Source organism: Elephas maximus, chromosome 14, assembly GCF_024166365.1.
Source record: "Elephas maximus indicus isolate mEleMax1 chromosome 14, mEleMax1 primary haplotype, whole genome shotgun sequence".
NCBI classification, from domain to species: domain Eukaryota; kingdom Metazoa; phylum Chordata; class Mammalia; order Proboscidea; family Elephantidae; genus Elephas; species Elephas maximus.
This window is the reverse complement of record NC_064832.1, coordinates 60866126-60879495: the sequence shown is the minus strand read 5'-3', so window position 1 is coordinate 60879495 and position 13370 is coordinate 60866126. Positions and strand designations below refer to the sequence as shown.

The following is a 13370-nucleotide window of genomic DNA, read 5'->3' as shown; positions in this document are numbered from 1 at the left end:
TCCTCTGGTTAGAAAGTCAGTAACATCAGATAACAACACAAGACTAGAACGCAGGACAGAGCCACCAGATAACAACCCAGAGAGGGAAATCACAAAAATAAATCAAATCTCACATGCTCAAAACAGGAAAACAGAGATGTCATTATGTAAAAATGACAACATTAAAACAACAAAAAGAGACTAAGAAATGCAGTCATAGGTCTTCCGTATGCAGAAGAAGTCAAGGTGATATAAGAAATAAAAGTTAGGTTTAAACTCAGAAAAAAAAGGGAAAATCTTAAGGTAACTACAAAGGAAACTAACAATCCTACACATCAAAATAAAAAACGAGAAAAATATAAAGACTCAGCAAATACAAAAGCAACAATGAAAAAGGGAGAAAAGACAATATCTAAAGAAAAACTACTCAGCACAGAACATTAAGTGGAACAAAGAAACTGTCAACAACACACACACACACAAAATCATCAAAATGAGAGCACTAAACTCATACCAATCAATAAGTACACTGAATGTAAATGGACTAAATGCACCAATAAAGAGGCAGAGTGGGAGAATGGATATAAAAACACAATCCATTTATATGCTGCCTACAAGAGGCACACATTAGACTTAAAGAGACAAAGAAACTAAAACTCAAAGGATGGAAAAAAATATATCAAGCAAACAATAATGAAAAAAGAGCAGGAATGGCAATATTAATTTCTGACAAAATAGACTTTAAAGTAAAATCCACCACAAAGGATTAGGAAGGACACTAAAGAATGATTAAAGGGTCAATATACCAGGAGGACATAACCATCATAAATAGATACGAACCCAATGACAGGGCTCTAAAATACATTAAAAAAAAAAAAAAAAAAAACTCTAACCACATTGACAAGAGAGACACACAGCTCCACAATAATGGTAGGAGGCTTTAACAGACCACTTTCGGTGCAGGACAGAACATCCAGAAAGAAGCTCAATAAAGACACGGAAGATCTAAATGCCACAATCAACCAACTTGACCTCACAGACATATACAGAACACTTCACCCAACTCCAGCCAAGTGTAATTTCTTTTTCAGCATACATGGAACATTCTCAAGAATAGACCACATCTAATGTCATAAAGCAAACCTTAACTGAATTCAAAACACCAAAATATTACAAAGCATCTTTTCTGACCATAAAGCCATAAAAGTAGAAATCAATAATTGAAAAAGCAAGGAAAAAAATCAAACACATGGAAACTGAAAAACACCTTGCTCAAAAACTACTGCTGTATAGAAGAAATTAAGGACAGAATAAAGGAATTCATAGAATCAAACGGAAATGAAAACACTTCCTACCAGAACCTTTTGGAGACAGTAAAAGCAGTGCTCAGAAGTCAATTTATAGCAATAAATGCACACATCCAAAAAGAAGAGTGGGCCAAAATCAAAGAGTTATCCCTACAACGCTAACAAATAGAAAGAGAACAGCAAAAGGATCCCTCAGGCACCAGAAGAAAGCAAATAATAAAACTTAGAGCAGAATTAAGTGAAATAGAGAACAGAAAAACAATTGAAAGCATTAGCAAGAACAAAAGCTGATTCTTTTTGAAAAGAGCAACAAAACCGATAAACCATTGGCCAAACTGCCGAAAGAAAAACAGGAGAGGAAGCAAATAAGAAAAGAGATAGGCAATATCACAATAGGCACAACTGAAATTAAAAGAACTCCTTGGAAACCCTGTGGGTCGGTTCTATCGTATAGGGTCACTATGAGTCAGAAATGACTTGATGGCAACGGGTTTGGTTTGGTTTTGGTTAGCAGAATACTATGGAAAATTGTACTCTAACAAATTTGAAAACCTAGAAGAAATGGACAAATTTCTAGAAACGCTGTACCTATCTAAACTAAAACAGAGGTAGAACAACAAAATAAGCCTATAACAAAAGAAGAGATTGTAAAGGTAATTAAAAAACTCCCAACAACAACAACAAAAAGCCCTGGCCCTGACAGCTTCTGTGGAGAATTCCCCCCAAATTTCAGAGAAGATTTAACACCACTACTACTAAGGGTATTTCAGAGCATAGAAAAGGATGGATTACTCCCAAACTCAATCTGGGAAGCCAGCATAAGCCTGATACCAAAACCTGAAAAGACACCACAAAAAAAAAAAAAAACAGGAAATTACAGACCAATCTCCCTGATGAACTTAGATGCAAAGATCCTCAACAAAATTCTAGCCAATAGAATTCAAAAATGTATCAAAAAAAATAATTCACCATGACCAAGTGGGATTCATACCCGGTATGCAGGGATGGCTTAGCATTAGAAAAACAATCAATGTAATCCATCACATAAAGACAACAAAAGGCAAGAACCACATGATCTAATCAGTGGATACAGAGTAGGTATCTGACAAAGTCCAACACTGATGCACGATACAAACTCTCAGCAAAAGAGGAATAGAAGGGAAATTCCTCGACATAGTAAAGGCCATTTCTACGAAGCAAACAGCCAGCATCGTCCCAAATGGAGAGAGAACGGAACCAGGCAAGAAAGCCCAGTATCAACAGTCCTAGTCAACATTGTGCTGGAGGTCCTAGCTAGAGCAATTAGGCTAGAAAAAGAAACAAAGGTCATCTGAATTGGTAAGGAAGAAGTAAAGGTATCTCTATTTGCCGATGATATGACCTTATACACAGAAAACCCTAAAGAATCCTCAAGAAAACTACTGAAACTAACAGATTTCAACAGAGTATTAGGATAAAAGATAAATATACAAAAGTCAGTTGGCTTCCTCCACACCATCAACGAGAACATTGAAGAGGAAATCACCACATCAAAGCATTTAGAATAGCCCCAAAAAGATAAAATACTTTGGAATAAATCTATCCAGAGACGTAAAAGACATACATAAGAAGTGGAGCCAAGATGGCAGAATAGACAGATGCTTCTGGAGAGCCCTCTTAAAACAAAGACAAGAAAAAACAGGTGGAACGAGTATATTTATGAGAAGCTAGGAGCCCTGAATATCAAAGGCAAGCTTGGAAAACGAACCGAGAGGCAGAGGAGGAGGAGACAGTTCAGAAGAAGAGAGGAGTTACTGGACCTGAATCTCAGGTGCCCTCAGGCACTAATCCTGGGAGAGGCAGCAGCGTGCTGGTACTAGTGTTGGGCCGCAGTTTCCTCAGGGAGACACAGCCAGCCACACAGCCTACTCACACCTCCGGAACCAGAGAGGAACAGCGCTCTTGGCAAAAGCTAAGTACTTGCATATATTTTACCGTGCCTCCCCTCTACCCGCTCCCAAACCGGATTCAGGGGCTGATTTCCCTGGACGTGAGATAGGCCCTGTTGAGTGCCTAGAGCCATCCTCCCGGCCTTGGAGAAGGAATAAATTTCAATAGGGGGAAAAGATAATTTGCCTGCTCCACGAACAGGTCAAGCTCAGGACAGAAGTGGATCCTGTCCAGGCATAAACGGTCCATGGACTTTGAGTACCTTTCCCCTCTGCATGGACGTGTGTGGGCATATTTCAGGAGAATACGCCCTTGTTGGCAGACTCCAACCATTTCAGCGGTGCGGCGGACAGGTGGCTGTTTGAGATTTAGCGTGGCTTTGCCTATTAAACAGGGTCCTCGCCTACCTACCTCAGGGGCCTAAGGACTGGTGGCTCCACTCAGGTCACCCAGCCACCCGTGACAGGGGTCCAAGGAACTGGTACTTCCCAGTCCTTACAACCAAAAATACTGGGTGCCCACGATCTGTCTGCAGAATCCACCCACCTGTACGCTCTAGGGAACAGAGACACGCCTTGCTCAGAGACAAATGGGGGATGACTCTCAGCCCCCTGCCTTTTTCAGAGTGTGACCCCCTGCTGCAACCAGATACTGGTAGCTACGCCAATCACCCCCGCCCCTCTAAGTCTATAGGACAGAGCCTGTACCACACACTTGATGATCGGGTACCTGGACACTTGTGCTGAATTCATACAAGAAAAGTGAATGGACTCCTAGACTGATATACCTGATAACAGCTCTAGATATCTGGGAACCGGACGTCAGAGCGCCAAAGGTGAAAATAATCAAGCTAGCTTACTCAAGCAACCCATGTGGGCATATCAAAACAAAACAAACCAAGAAGCTATGACACAGTAAGCAAACATAAAATAAACTAATACAATAACTTATAGATGGCTCAGAGACAACAGGCAATATCAAGTTGCATAAAGCAACAGACCATGATCGCCTCAACAAGCTCTCAAAACAAAGAATCAAGGGATCTTCTAGATGAAAGTGCCATCCTGAAACTACCAGAGGCAGAATACAAAAGACTAATACACAGAACCCTTCAAGACATGAGGAAGGAATTGAGGCAATACCCAGAATAAGCCAAGGAACACACAGATAAAGCAATTAAAGCAATTAAAAAGATTATTCAGAAACATAATGAAAAATTTAATAAGCTGGAAAAATCCATAGGCAGATAAAAAAAAAAGTCAGAAATTCAGAAAATTAACAATAAAGTTACAGAAGTAGGCAACTCAATAGAAAGTCAGAGGAGCAGAATAGAGCAAGTGGAAGGCCGAATTTCTGAACTTGAAGATAAAGCAATTGGCACTAATGTATTTGAAGAAAAATCAGATAAAAGAATTTTTAAAAAATGAAGAAAACTTAAGAATCTTGTGGGACTCTATCAAGAGAAATAACCTACAAGTGATTGCAGTACCAGAACAGGGAGGGATAACAGAAAATACAGAGAGAATTGTTGAAGACTTTTGGTAGAAAACTTCCCTGATATCGCGAAAGATGAGAAGATATCTATCCAAGGTGCTCCATGTAAGGTAGATTTGAAAGAAAGTCACCAAGACATAGTATAATCAAACTTACCAAAACCAATGATAAGACAGAATTTTAAGAACAGCTAGGGATAAACGAAAAGTCACCTACAAAGGACAGTCCCTAAGAATAAGCTGGGACTACTCAGCAGAAACCATGTGGGCAAGAAGGCAATGGGATGACTTATCTAAAAAACTGAAGGAAAAAGATTGCCAGCCAAGAATCTTATATTCAGCAAAACTGTCTCTCAAATATGAAGGTGAAATTAGGATATTTCTAGATAACCAGAAGTTTAGGGAATTCGTAAAAACCAAACCAAAACTACGAGAAATACTAAAGGGAGTGCTTTGGTTAGAAAATCAATAATATCAGGTATCAACCCAAGACTAGAACACTGGGCAGGGCAATCAGAAGTCATCCCAGACATGGAAATCACAAAAATAAATCAAGATATGAAAAATGCTCAGAACAGGGTAACAGCGATGTTATTACATAAAAGAAGACAACATTAAAAGAATAAAGAGGGACTAAGAAACGTAGTCAAAGATCTTCCATATGGAGAGGAAGATAAGGTGATACAAAGAAATAAAAGTTAGGTTTAAATTTAGAAAAATTGGGGTAAATAATAAAGTAACCACAAAGGAGACAAACTATTCTTCACATCAAGAAATAAAACACAAGAAAAAAATAGAGACTCAGCAGAAACAAAATCAACAACAACAAATATAAGGAAAGGACAATATATAAAGATAATCTACACAGCACATAAAATTAAGTGGGAAGAAGAAACTGTCAACAACACACACAAAAAAGACATCAAAATGATAGCACTAAATTCATAGCTATCCATAATTATGCTGAATGTAAATGGACTAAATGCCCCAATAAAGAGAGAGAAGGGCAGAATGGATTAAAAAAACAGGATCTGCCTATATGCTGCTTAAAAGAGACACGCCTTAGACTTAAAAGACACAAAGAAACTAAAACTCAAAGTATGGAAAAAAATATATCAAGCAAACAACAATCAAAACAGAGCAGAAGTGGCGATATTAATTTCTGACAAAATAGACTTTAAAGTTAAATCCATCATAAAGGATAAGGAAGGACACTGTATAATGATGAAAGGAACAATACACCAAGAAGATATAACCATATTAAATACCCATGCACCCAGTGACAGGGCTGGAGGATACATAAAACAAACTCTATCAGCACTGAAAAGTGAGATAGCTCCACAATAATATTAGGAGACTTCAACACACCACTTTCAGTGAAGGACAGGACTTCCAGAAAAAAGCTCAATAAAGATACAGAAGATCTAAATGCCACAATAAACCAACTGGAACTCATAGACATATACAGAACACTCCACCTAAGAGCAACTGAGCATACTTTCTTTTCTAGTGCACATGGAACATTCTCAAGAATAGACCAAATATTAGGTCATAAAGCAAGCCTTAGCAGAATCCAAAACACTGAAATATTACAAAGCATCTTCTCTGACCATAAGGCCATAAAAGTGGAAATCAATAACAGAAAAAGCAGGGAAAAGAAAACAAACACTTGGAAACTGAACAATACCCTGCTCAAAAACACTAGATTAGAGAATACATTAAGAATGGAATAAAGAAATTCATAGAATCCAATGAGAATGAAAACACTTCCTATCAGAACCTTTGGGACACAGCGAAAGCAGTGCTCAGAAGTCAATTTATGTCAATGAATGCACACATCCAAAAAGAAGAAAGGGCCGAAATCAAAGAATTATCCCTACAATTTGAACAAATAGAAAGAGAGCAACAAAAGAAACCCTCAGGGAACAAAAGCAAACAAATAAGAATTAGAGCAGAACTAAATTAAATAGAAAACAGAAAAGCAATTGAAAGAATTAACAAGACCAAAAGCTGGCTCTGTGAAAAAATCAACAAAATTGGTAAACCATTGCCCAAACTGACAAAAGAAAAACAAGAGAGGAAGCAAATAACCCAAATAAGACATGAGATGGGTGATAGTACAACAGACCCAACTGCAATTAAAAGAATCATATCAGATTACCATGAAAAATTGTACTCTAACAAATTTGAAAACCTAGAAGAAATGATTTCCTACCTAAACTAACTACCTACCTAAACTAACACAAACAGAGGTAGAACAACTAAATAGACCCATACCAAAAAAGAGACTAAAGGTAATCAAAAAACTCCCAAGAAGAAAAAGCCCTAGCCTCTATGGCTTCACTGCAGAGTTCTACCAAACTTTCAGAGAAGAGTTAACACCACTACTACTAAAGGTATTTCAGAGCATAGAAAAGGATGGAATACTCCCAAACTCGTTCTATGAAGCCAACATATCCCTGAGGCCAAAACCAGGTAAAGACACCACAAAAAAAGAAAATTACAGACCTATATCCCTCATGAACTTAGATGCAAAAATCCTCAACAAAATTTTAGCCGATAGAATTCAACAACATATCAAAAAAATAATTCACGACGACCAAGTGGTTTCATACCAGCTATGCAGGGATATTTCAACATTAGAAAAACAATCAATGCAATCCATCACATAAATAAAACAAAAGACAAGAATCACATGATTTTATCAATTGATGCAGAAAAGGCATTTGATAAAGTTCAAACCCATTCATGATAAAAACTCTCAGCAAAATAGGAACAGAGGAAAATTCCTCAACATAATAAAGGGCGTTTATACAAAGCCAACAGCCAACATCCTCCTAAATGGAGAGAGCCTGAAAGCATTCTCCTTGAGAACCAGAACCAGACAAGGATGCCCTTTATCACCACTCTTATTCAACACTGTGCTGGAGGTCCTAGCCAGAGCAATTAGGCTAGACAAAGAAAGAAAGGGCATCCAAATTGGCAAGGAAGAAGTAAAATTATCTCTGTTTGCAGATGACATGCTCTTATACACAGAAAACCCTAAGGAATCCTCAAGAAAACTACTGAAACTAATAGAAGAGTTCAGCAGAGTATTGGGGATACAAGATAAACATACAAAAATCAGTTGGATTCCTCTACACCAGCAAAAAGAACATCGAAGAGAAAACCTCCAAATCAATACCATTTACAGTAGCCCCCCAAAAGATAAAACACTTAGGAATAAGTCTTACCAGAGATGTAGAAGTCTTACAAAAAGAAAACTACAATACACTTCTGCAAGAAACCAAAAGAGACCTACATAAGGAGAAAAACATACCTTGCTCATGGATAGAAAGACTTAACAGTATAAAAATGTCTGTTCTACCAAAAGCGATCTATACATTTAATGCAATTCCAATCCAAATTCCAATGACATCGTTTAATGAGATGGAGAAATAAATCACCGACCTCATATGGAAGGGAAAGAGGCCCCGGATAAGTAAAGCGTTACTGAAAAAGAAGAACAAAGTGGGAGGCCTCACTGTGCCTGATTTTAAAACCTATTATACCGCCATAGTAGTCAAAACAGCCTGGTACTGATATGACAACAGACACATAGACCACTAGAACAGAATTGAAAATCCAGACAGAAATCCATCCATATACGGGGAACTGATACTTGCCAAAGGCCCCAAAACAGTTAAATGGGAAAAAGACAGTCTTTTTAACAAATGGTGCTGGCATAACTGGATATCCATCTGTAAAAAAATGGGCAAGACCCATACCTCACAACATGCACAAAAAGGAGCTCAAAATGGATCAAAGACCTAAACATAAAATCTAAAACAATAAAGATCATGGAAGAAAAAATACGGACAATGTTAGGAGCCCTAATACATGGCATAAACTGTATACAAAATATTACTAACAATGCAGAAGAAAAACTAGAGAATTGGGAGCTCCTAAAAAATCAAACACCTATGCTCATCAAAAGAGTTCACCAAAAGAGTAAAAAGATTACCTACAGACTGGGAAAAAGTTTTTAGCTATGACATTTCTGATCAGCGCCTGATCTCTAAAATCTACATGATACCGCAAAAACTCAACTACAAAAGACAAATAACCGATTAAAAAATGGCCAAAAGATATGAACAGACACTTCACTAAAGAAGACATTCAGGTAGCTAACAGATACATGAGGAAATGCTCATGATCATTAGCCATTAGAGAAATGCAAATCAAAACTACACCGAAATTTCATCTCACTCCAACAAGGCTGGTATTAATCCAAAAAAACACAAAATAATAAATGTTGGAGAGGTTGTGGAGAGATTGGAACACTTATTACACTGCTGGTGGGAATGTCAAATGGTACAACCATTTTGGAAATCTATTTGGTGCTTTCTTAAAAGGCTAGAAATAGAACTACCCTAGGATCCAGCAATCCCACTCCTTGGAATATATCCTAGAGAAATAAAAGCCTTTACACGAACAGATATATGCACACCCATGTTCATTACAGCACTGTGTACAATAGCAAAAAGTTGGTAGCAACCAAGGTGCCCATCATCACATGAATGGATAAATAAATTATGGTGTATTCACACAATGGAATACTACCCATCGATATGCAGCAGTGATGAATCTGTGAAACATTTCATAACGAGGAGGAATCTGGAAGGCATTACGGTGAGTGAAATTAGTCAGTTGCAAAAGGACAAATATTGTATAAGACCATTATTATAAGAACTCAAGAAATAGTCTAAACAGAGAAGAAAATATTCTTTGATGGTTATGAGAGGGGGTAGGGAGGGAGGGTGGGAGAGGGGTATTCACTAACTAGATAGTAGATAAGAACTACGTTAGGTGACAGGAAAGACAACACACAATACAGACGAGGTCAACACAACTGGACTAAAGCAAAAACAGAGAAGTTTCCTGAATAAACTGAATGCTTCCAAGCCCAGCGTAGCAGGGGCGGGGGTTTGAGGATGATGGTTTCAGGGGACATCTAAGTCAACTGGCATAATAAAATCTATGAAGAAAACATTCCGCATCCCACCTTGGAGAGTGGCATCTGGGGTCTTAAACGCTAGCAAGCGGCCATCTAAGATGCATCAATTGGTCTCAACTCACCTGGATCAAAAGAGAATGAAGAACACCAAGGACACAAGGTAATTGCGAGCCCAAGAGACAGAAGGGGCACATAAACCAGAGACTACATCAGCCTGAGACCAGAAGAACTAGATGGTGCCTGGCTACAACCAATGACTGCCCTGACAGGGAACACAACAGAGAACCCCTGAGGGAGCAGGAGAGCAGTGGAATGCAGACCCCAGATTTTCATGAAAAGACCAGACTTAATGGTCTGACTGAGACTAGAAGGACCCCATTGGTCATGGCCCCCAGAACTTCTGTTGGCCCAGGACAGGAACCATTCCCAAAGCCAACTCTTCAGAAATGGATTGGACTGGACAATGGGTTGGAGAGGGATTCTGGTGAGGAGTGAGCTTCTTGGATCAGGTGGACACTTGAGACAATGTTGGCATCTCCTGCCTGGAGGGGAGATGAGAGGGTGGAGGGGGTTAGAAGCTGGCTAAATGGACAGGAGAAGAGAGAGTGAAGGGAGGGATAGCTGTCTCATTAGGGGGAGAGCAATTGGGAGTATGTAGCAAGGTGTATATAAGTTTTGGTGTGAGAGACTGATTTGATTTGTAAACTCACTTAAAACAGAACAAAAATTTTTTTTTAAAAAATTTTAAAAGATGTGATTTTAATAAAAAGGTCCTCAGCATATCATTTGTATTTCTTTACTTACTGCTTTATAATTAGTCTTCGGGGCTTACGACTTTCAACATTCTTTTTGTTATCACTCTGGGGGCGGGTGGCACACCGCGAAGGTAAGCGCCCCAGGACCAGGGACCCAGAGGCCTGGGTGGGCAGCAGAGCCTGGTGAGGGAAGTAGGGCCACGGTCAGGGCGGCTGAGAGAGTCATTTTCGCCCCCCAGGCAGATGCCAGCGGCAGGACCCACCGGAACCCCGCCCTTGCCTTGGCACAGGCAGGAGTTGTGAGTGGCCTCGGCCCCCTGGGGCGCCCCCCTCCTGGGCCACCTCCTCGGAACCCACACTGACCTTGCAGCGGGCGGCCCAGCTGACTCAGTCCCCCCGCCCCAGTGCCAGGCACTAGGTGGGGACGCCCATTGGCACCTGGGTCGATGGCTCCTGGGAGCCAGACGCCGAGTCCCGACCGGACCGTCGCCCTCCCGCGATCCCCAGCGCTGGTTGCCAGCTGAGCGGGGAGGCGCGGGCGCGCGCCACAGCCGCTGTCGGTGGGGGGCGGGGAGGGTGGGTGTGCTGCGGGCTCGCGCCCCGACGTCGCTGCCTCCACCGCCTCAGGCTGCCGCTAGGCCCGCGCCGTCTGCTCCCAGCGTTGGGCCCCAGTACGCAGGCCCGCCTAGCGGCCAAGGGCGGCGCGGGGCCCACGGTGTAGAGCCCGCCAGGCCCAGAGCCGCGTCCCGCACCTGGACATCCTGGTGAACGGGAGCGGGGGAGGCGGGGACCTGGCGGGCACCCCAAAGGACGTCCCTCGGGGGACTCTGAGGTGTTTGTGTGGGAGCCCCTCCAAGGTGCCCCTGTGTAGGAGAACGATCCTAAATGTCTGCTGCCTCTGGCCCCTGGAGGGAGTTCCTGAGGAGGTGTGGAGAGCCGCCCCCATGGAGCACCCCTGTGTGAACCCAGCCTCCCCAGGGCTCTCTCTGTATTTGTCCCCTTGGGCGCCTCAGTGTAACTGCGGACCCCCAAGGGCGGTCTCTGGACTTGCCTGTGTGGAAGAGAGCGCCCTGTTGTGAGGAAATTCAATCTGCTCAATGGATAGGCCCAGGTGTCCAGGTCCTGAAGCCCCAGGCCATCAGTCATGTGAGTGAACTTGGAAGCAGGCCCTGTAGCTCCAGTCAAGCCTTCAGGTGACTGCTGCCCTGGCAGATGGCTTGACTGCAACTTCAGGAGAGTCAGATGCACCCTTCTAAGCCACTCCCAAATTCCTGACCCACAGACTATTTGTTGTTTTAGACCACTAAGTTTGGGGGCAGTTTCTTAAGCAGCATTGGATAACTAATACACCCTCCTTAGGAGCAGTGGCCTTCCTGGGGATTAAGCAGTGAGAGGAAAACCAAGCCAGGTTTGTTAGGTGAGTATTAAGATCGTACAGACCCTAAGAATACGGTTTAATTCTCTCCCAATCACAAAAATTCTGCAAAGAGTTCCAGCACAGAAGTGAAGGATGTCAGCAAGTTGCTGTAAATCTTCTCAAAAACACTCTCTGAAAAGGAAATAACTGTGGAGAGAATAGCTCACCCCAGTTTCATTGGAAAATATTCATTTCAAAGCTGACCAATATCCTTACTGCCTGGATTTCTCAGCTTCTGATCTTCCACATATTCTCTGATCACGTTCTTATTCTTCTATTTTGTCACATATGTATATGACACCCTCACCCCCCCCCAAATGTAAAGAAGAGGACCTCCCTAGGCCCATTTCTAGCACCCTTGATGTTTTTATTCCCATAGTGGCTCCTAAATGGATCGTATTTATGCAAAAAGTTTCCTTTCTCTTCAGTTTCCGAATCTTTTATCTCCCAATCTCACATGTCTGTCTTCAAGCAGAGCTGCTTGCTTTCTGGTATCCCCATTTCGCAGACTGATTTACTCTCATTTCTGATAGGAACATCATTATCCACTCCACACTTCGATCTCAATGGCCAAGTTCTGACAGAAATTGCTCACAAGCTTTGGACCAAGGAACCAAGACCATCAGTGTCCAGCTGGAGACATGATCGTCTTTCCCATTACAACTTCCTCCTTCATCCCCATGCCCCCTTCCCAGTAATCACCTCAGAGACCCACATATATTTACTAAGTGCTACCACCTTGCCAGGCACTATGCTAAATAAATAAATGTTCTATGCTCTTCAGTTCATGTATTGCCAGTTATTGAGCCATAAGGGGAAAATTATAGCTTTGCAGCATACTTATATGAGTTAACGTATATTATGGAGCCCCTGGGTAGCTCAAGAACCCTGGTAAGTACTCGACTGCTAACAAAATAGTGGACGGTTCAGATCCAATAGCTGCTTCTCGGAAACCCTGTGGGGTGGTTCTGCTGTGTTCTCTAGGGTCACTGTGAGTTGGAATCGACGGCAACGGGTTGGATGGCTCAAATGGTTAAACCCTCAGATACTAACTGAAAGGTTGGTGGTTCAAATCCACCTAGAGGCACCTCGGAAGAAAGATCTGGCGATGTCCTTCTGCAAGGTCACAGTCTTTGAAAACCCTATGGAGTACAGTTCTACTCTGAAACACATGGGGTCACCATAAGTGGGAATCCACTTGATGGCAGCTCGTTTGGTTTTTTGGTTTTATGCCTTTTCAGAGGTGACACTGAAACTCAGTTACTCTTTTCCCCTCTTCTGGCAGCCACATTCTTAGCCCCCCTGCCGTTACTCTACCAAATTACCTTTGTCCATAACCTTTGGGTAAACTGGCCAGGCTCCTAGCTTCATTTGATCTGAATCACCCAGAGCTGCACTGTGCACTCAGAATGTGTGTGTCTGTATGCTAAATTTTTTAGAGGTTGCAGTTATGCTGATTTTCCAAAGCCCCTTGGTCATCTGTGTTAGATTAAG

General features: G+C 41.6%; 1 protein-coding gene across 1 annotated transcript in view; it reads right to left on the bottom strand.

The window, feature by feature from the left end:
• LOC126058087 (protein FAM205A-like) overlaps nucleotides 1-13370 on the bottom strand; it is a 29575-nt gene that overhangs the window by 14359 nt on the left and 1846 nt on the right. The window contains exons 2-3 of the mRNA XM_049853076.1: nucleotides 10898-11220; nucleotides 10509-10639 (exon numbers count right to left, since the gene is read on the bottom strand). Coding sequence (XP_049709033.1) covers nucleotides 10509-10639; nucleotides 10898-11220 — 454 coding nt within the window. The remainder of the gene's footprint in view (nucleotides 1-10508; nucleotides 10640-10897; nucleotides 11221-13370) is intronic.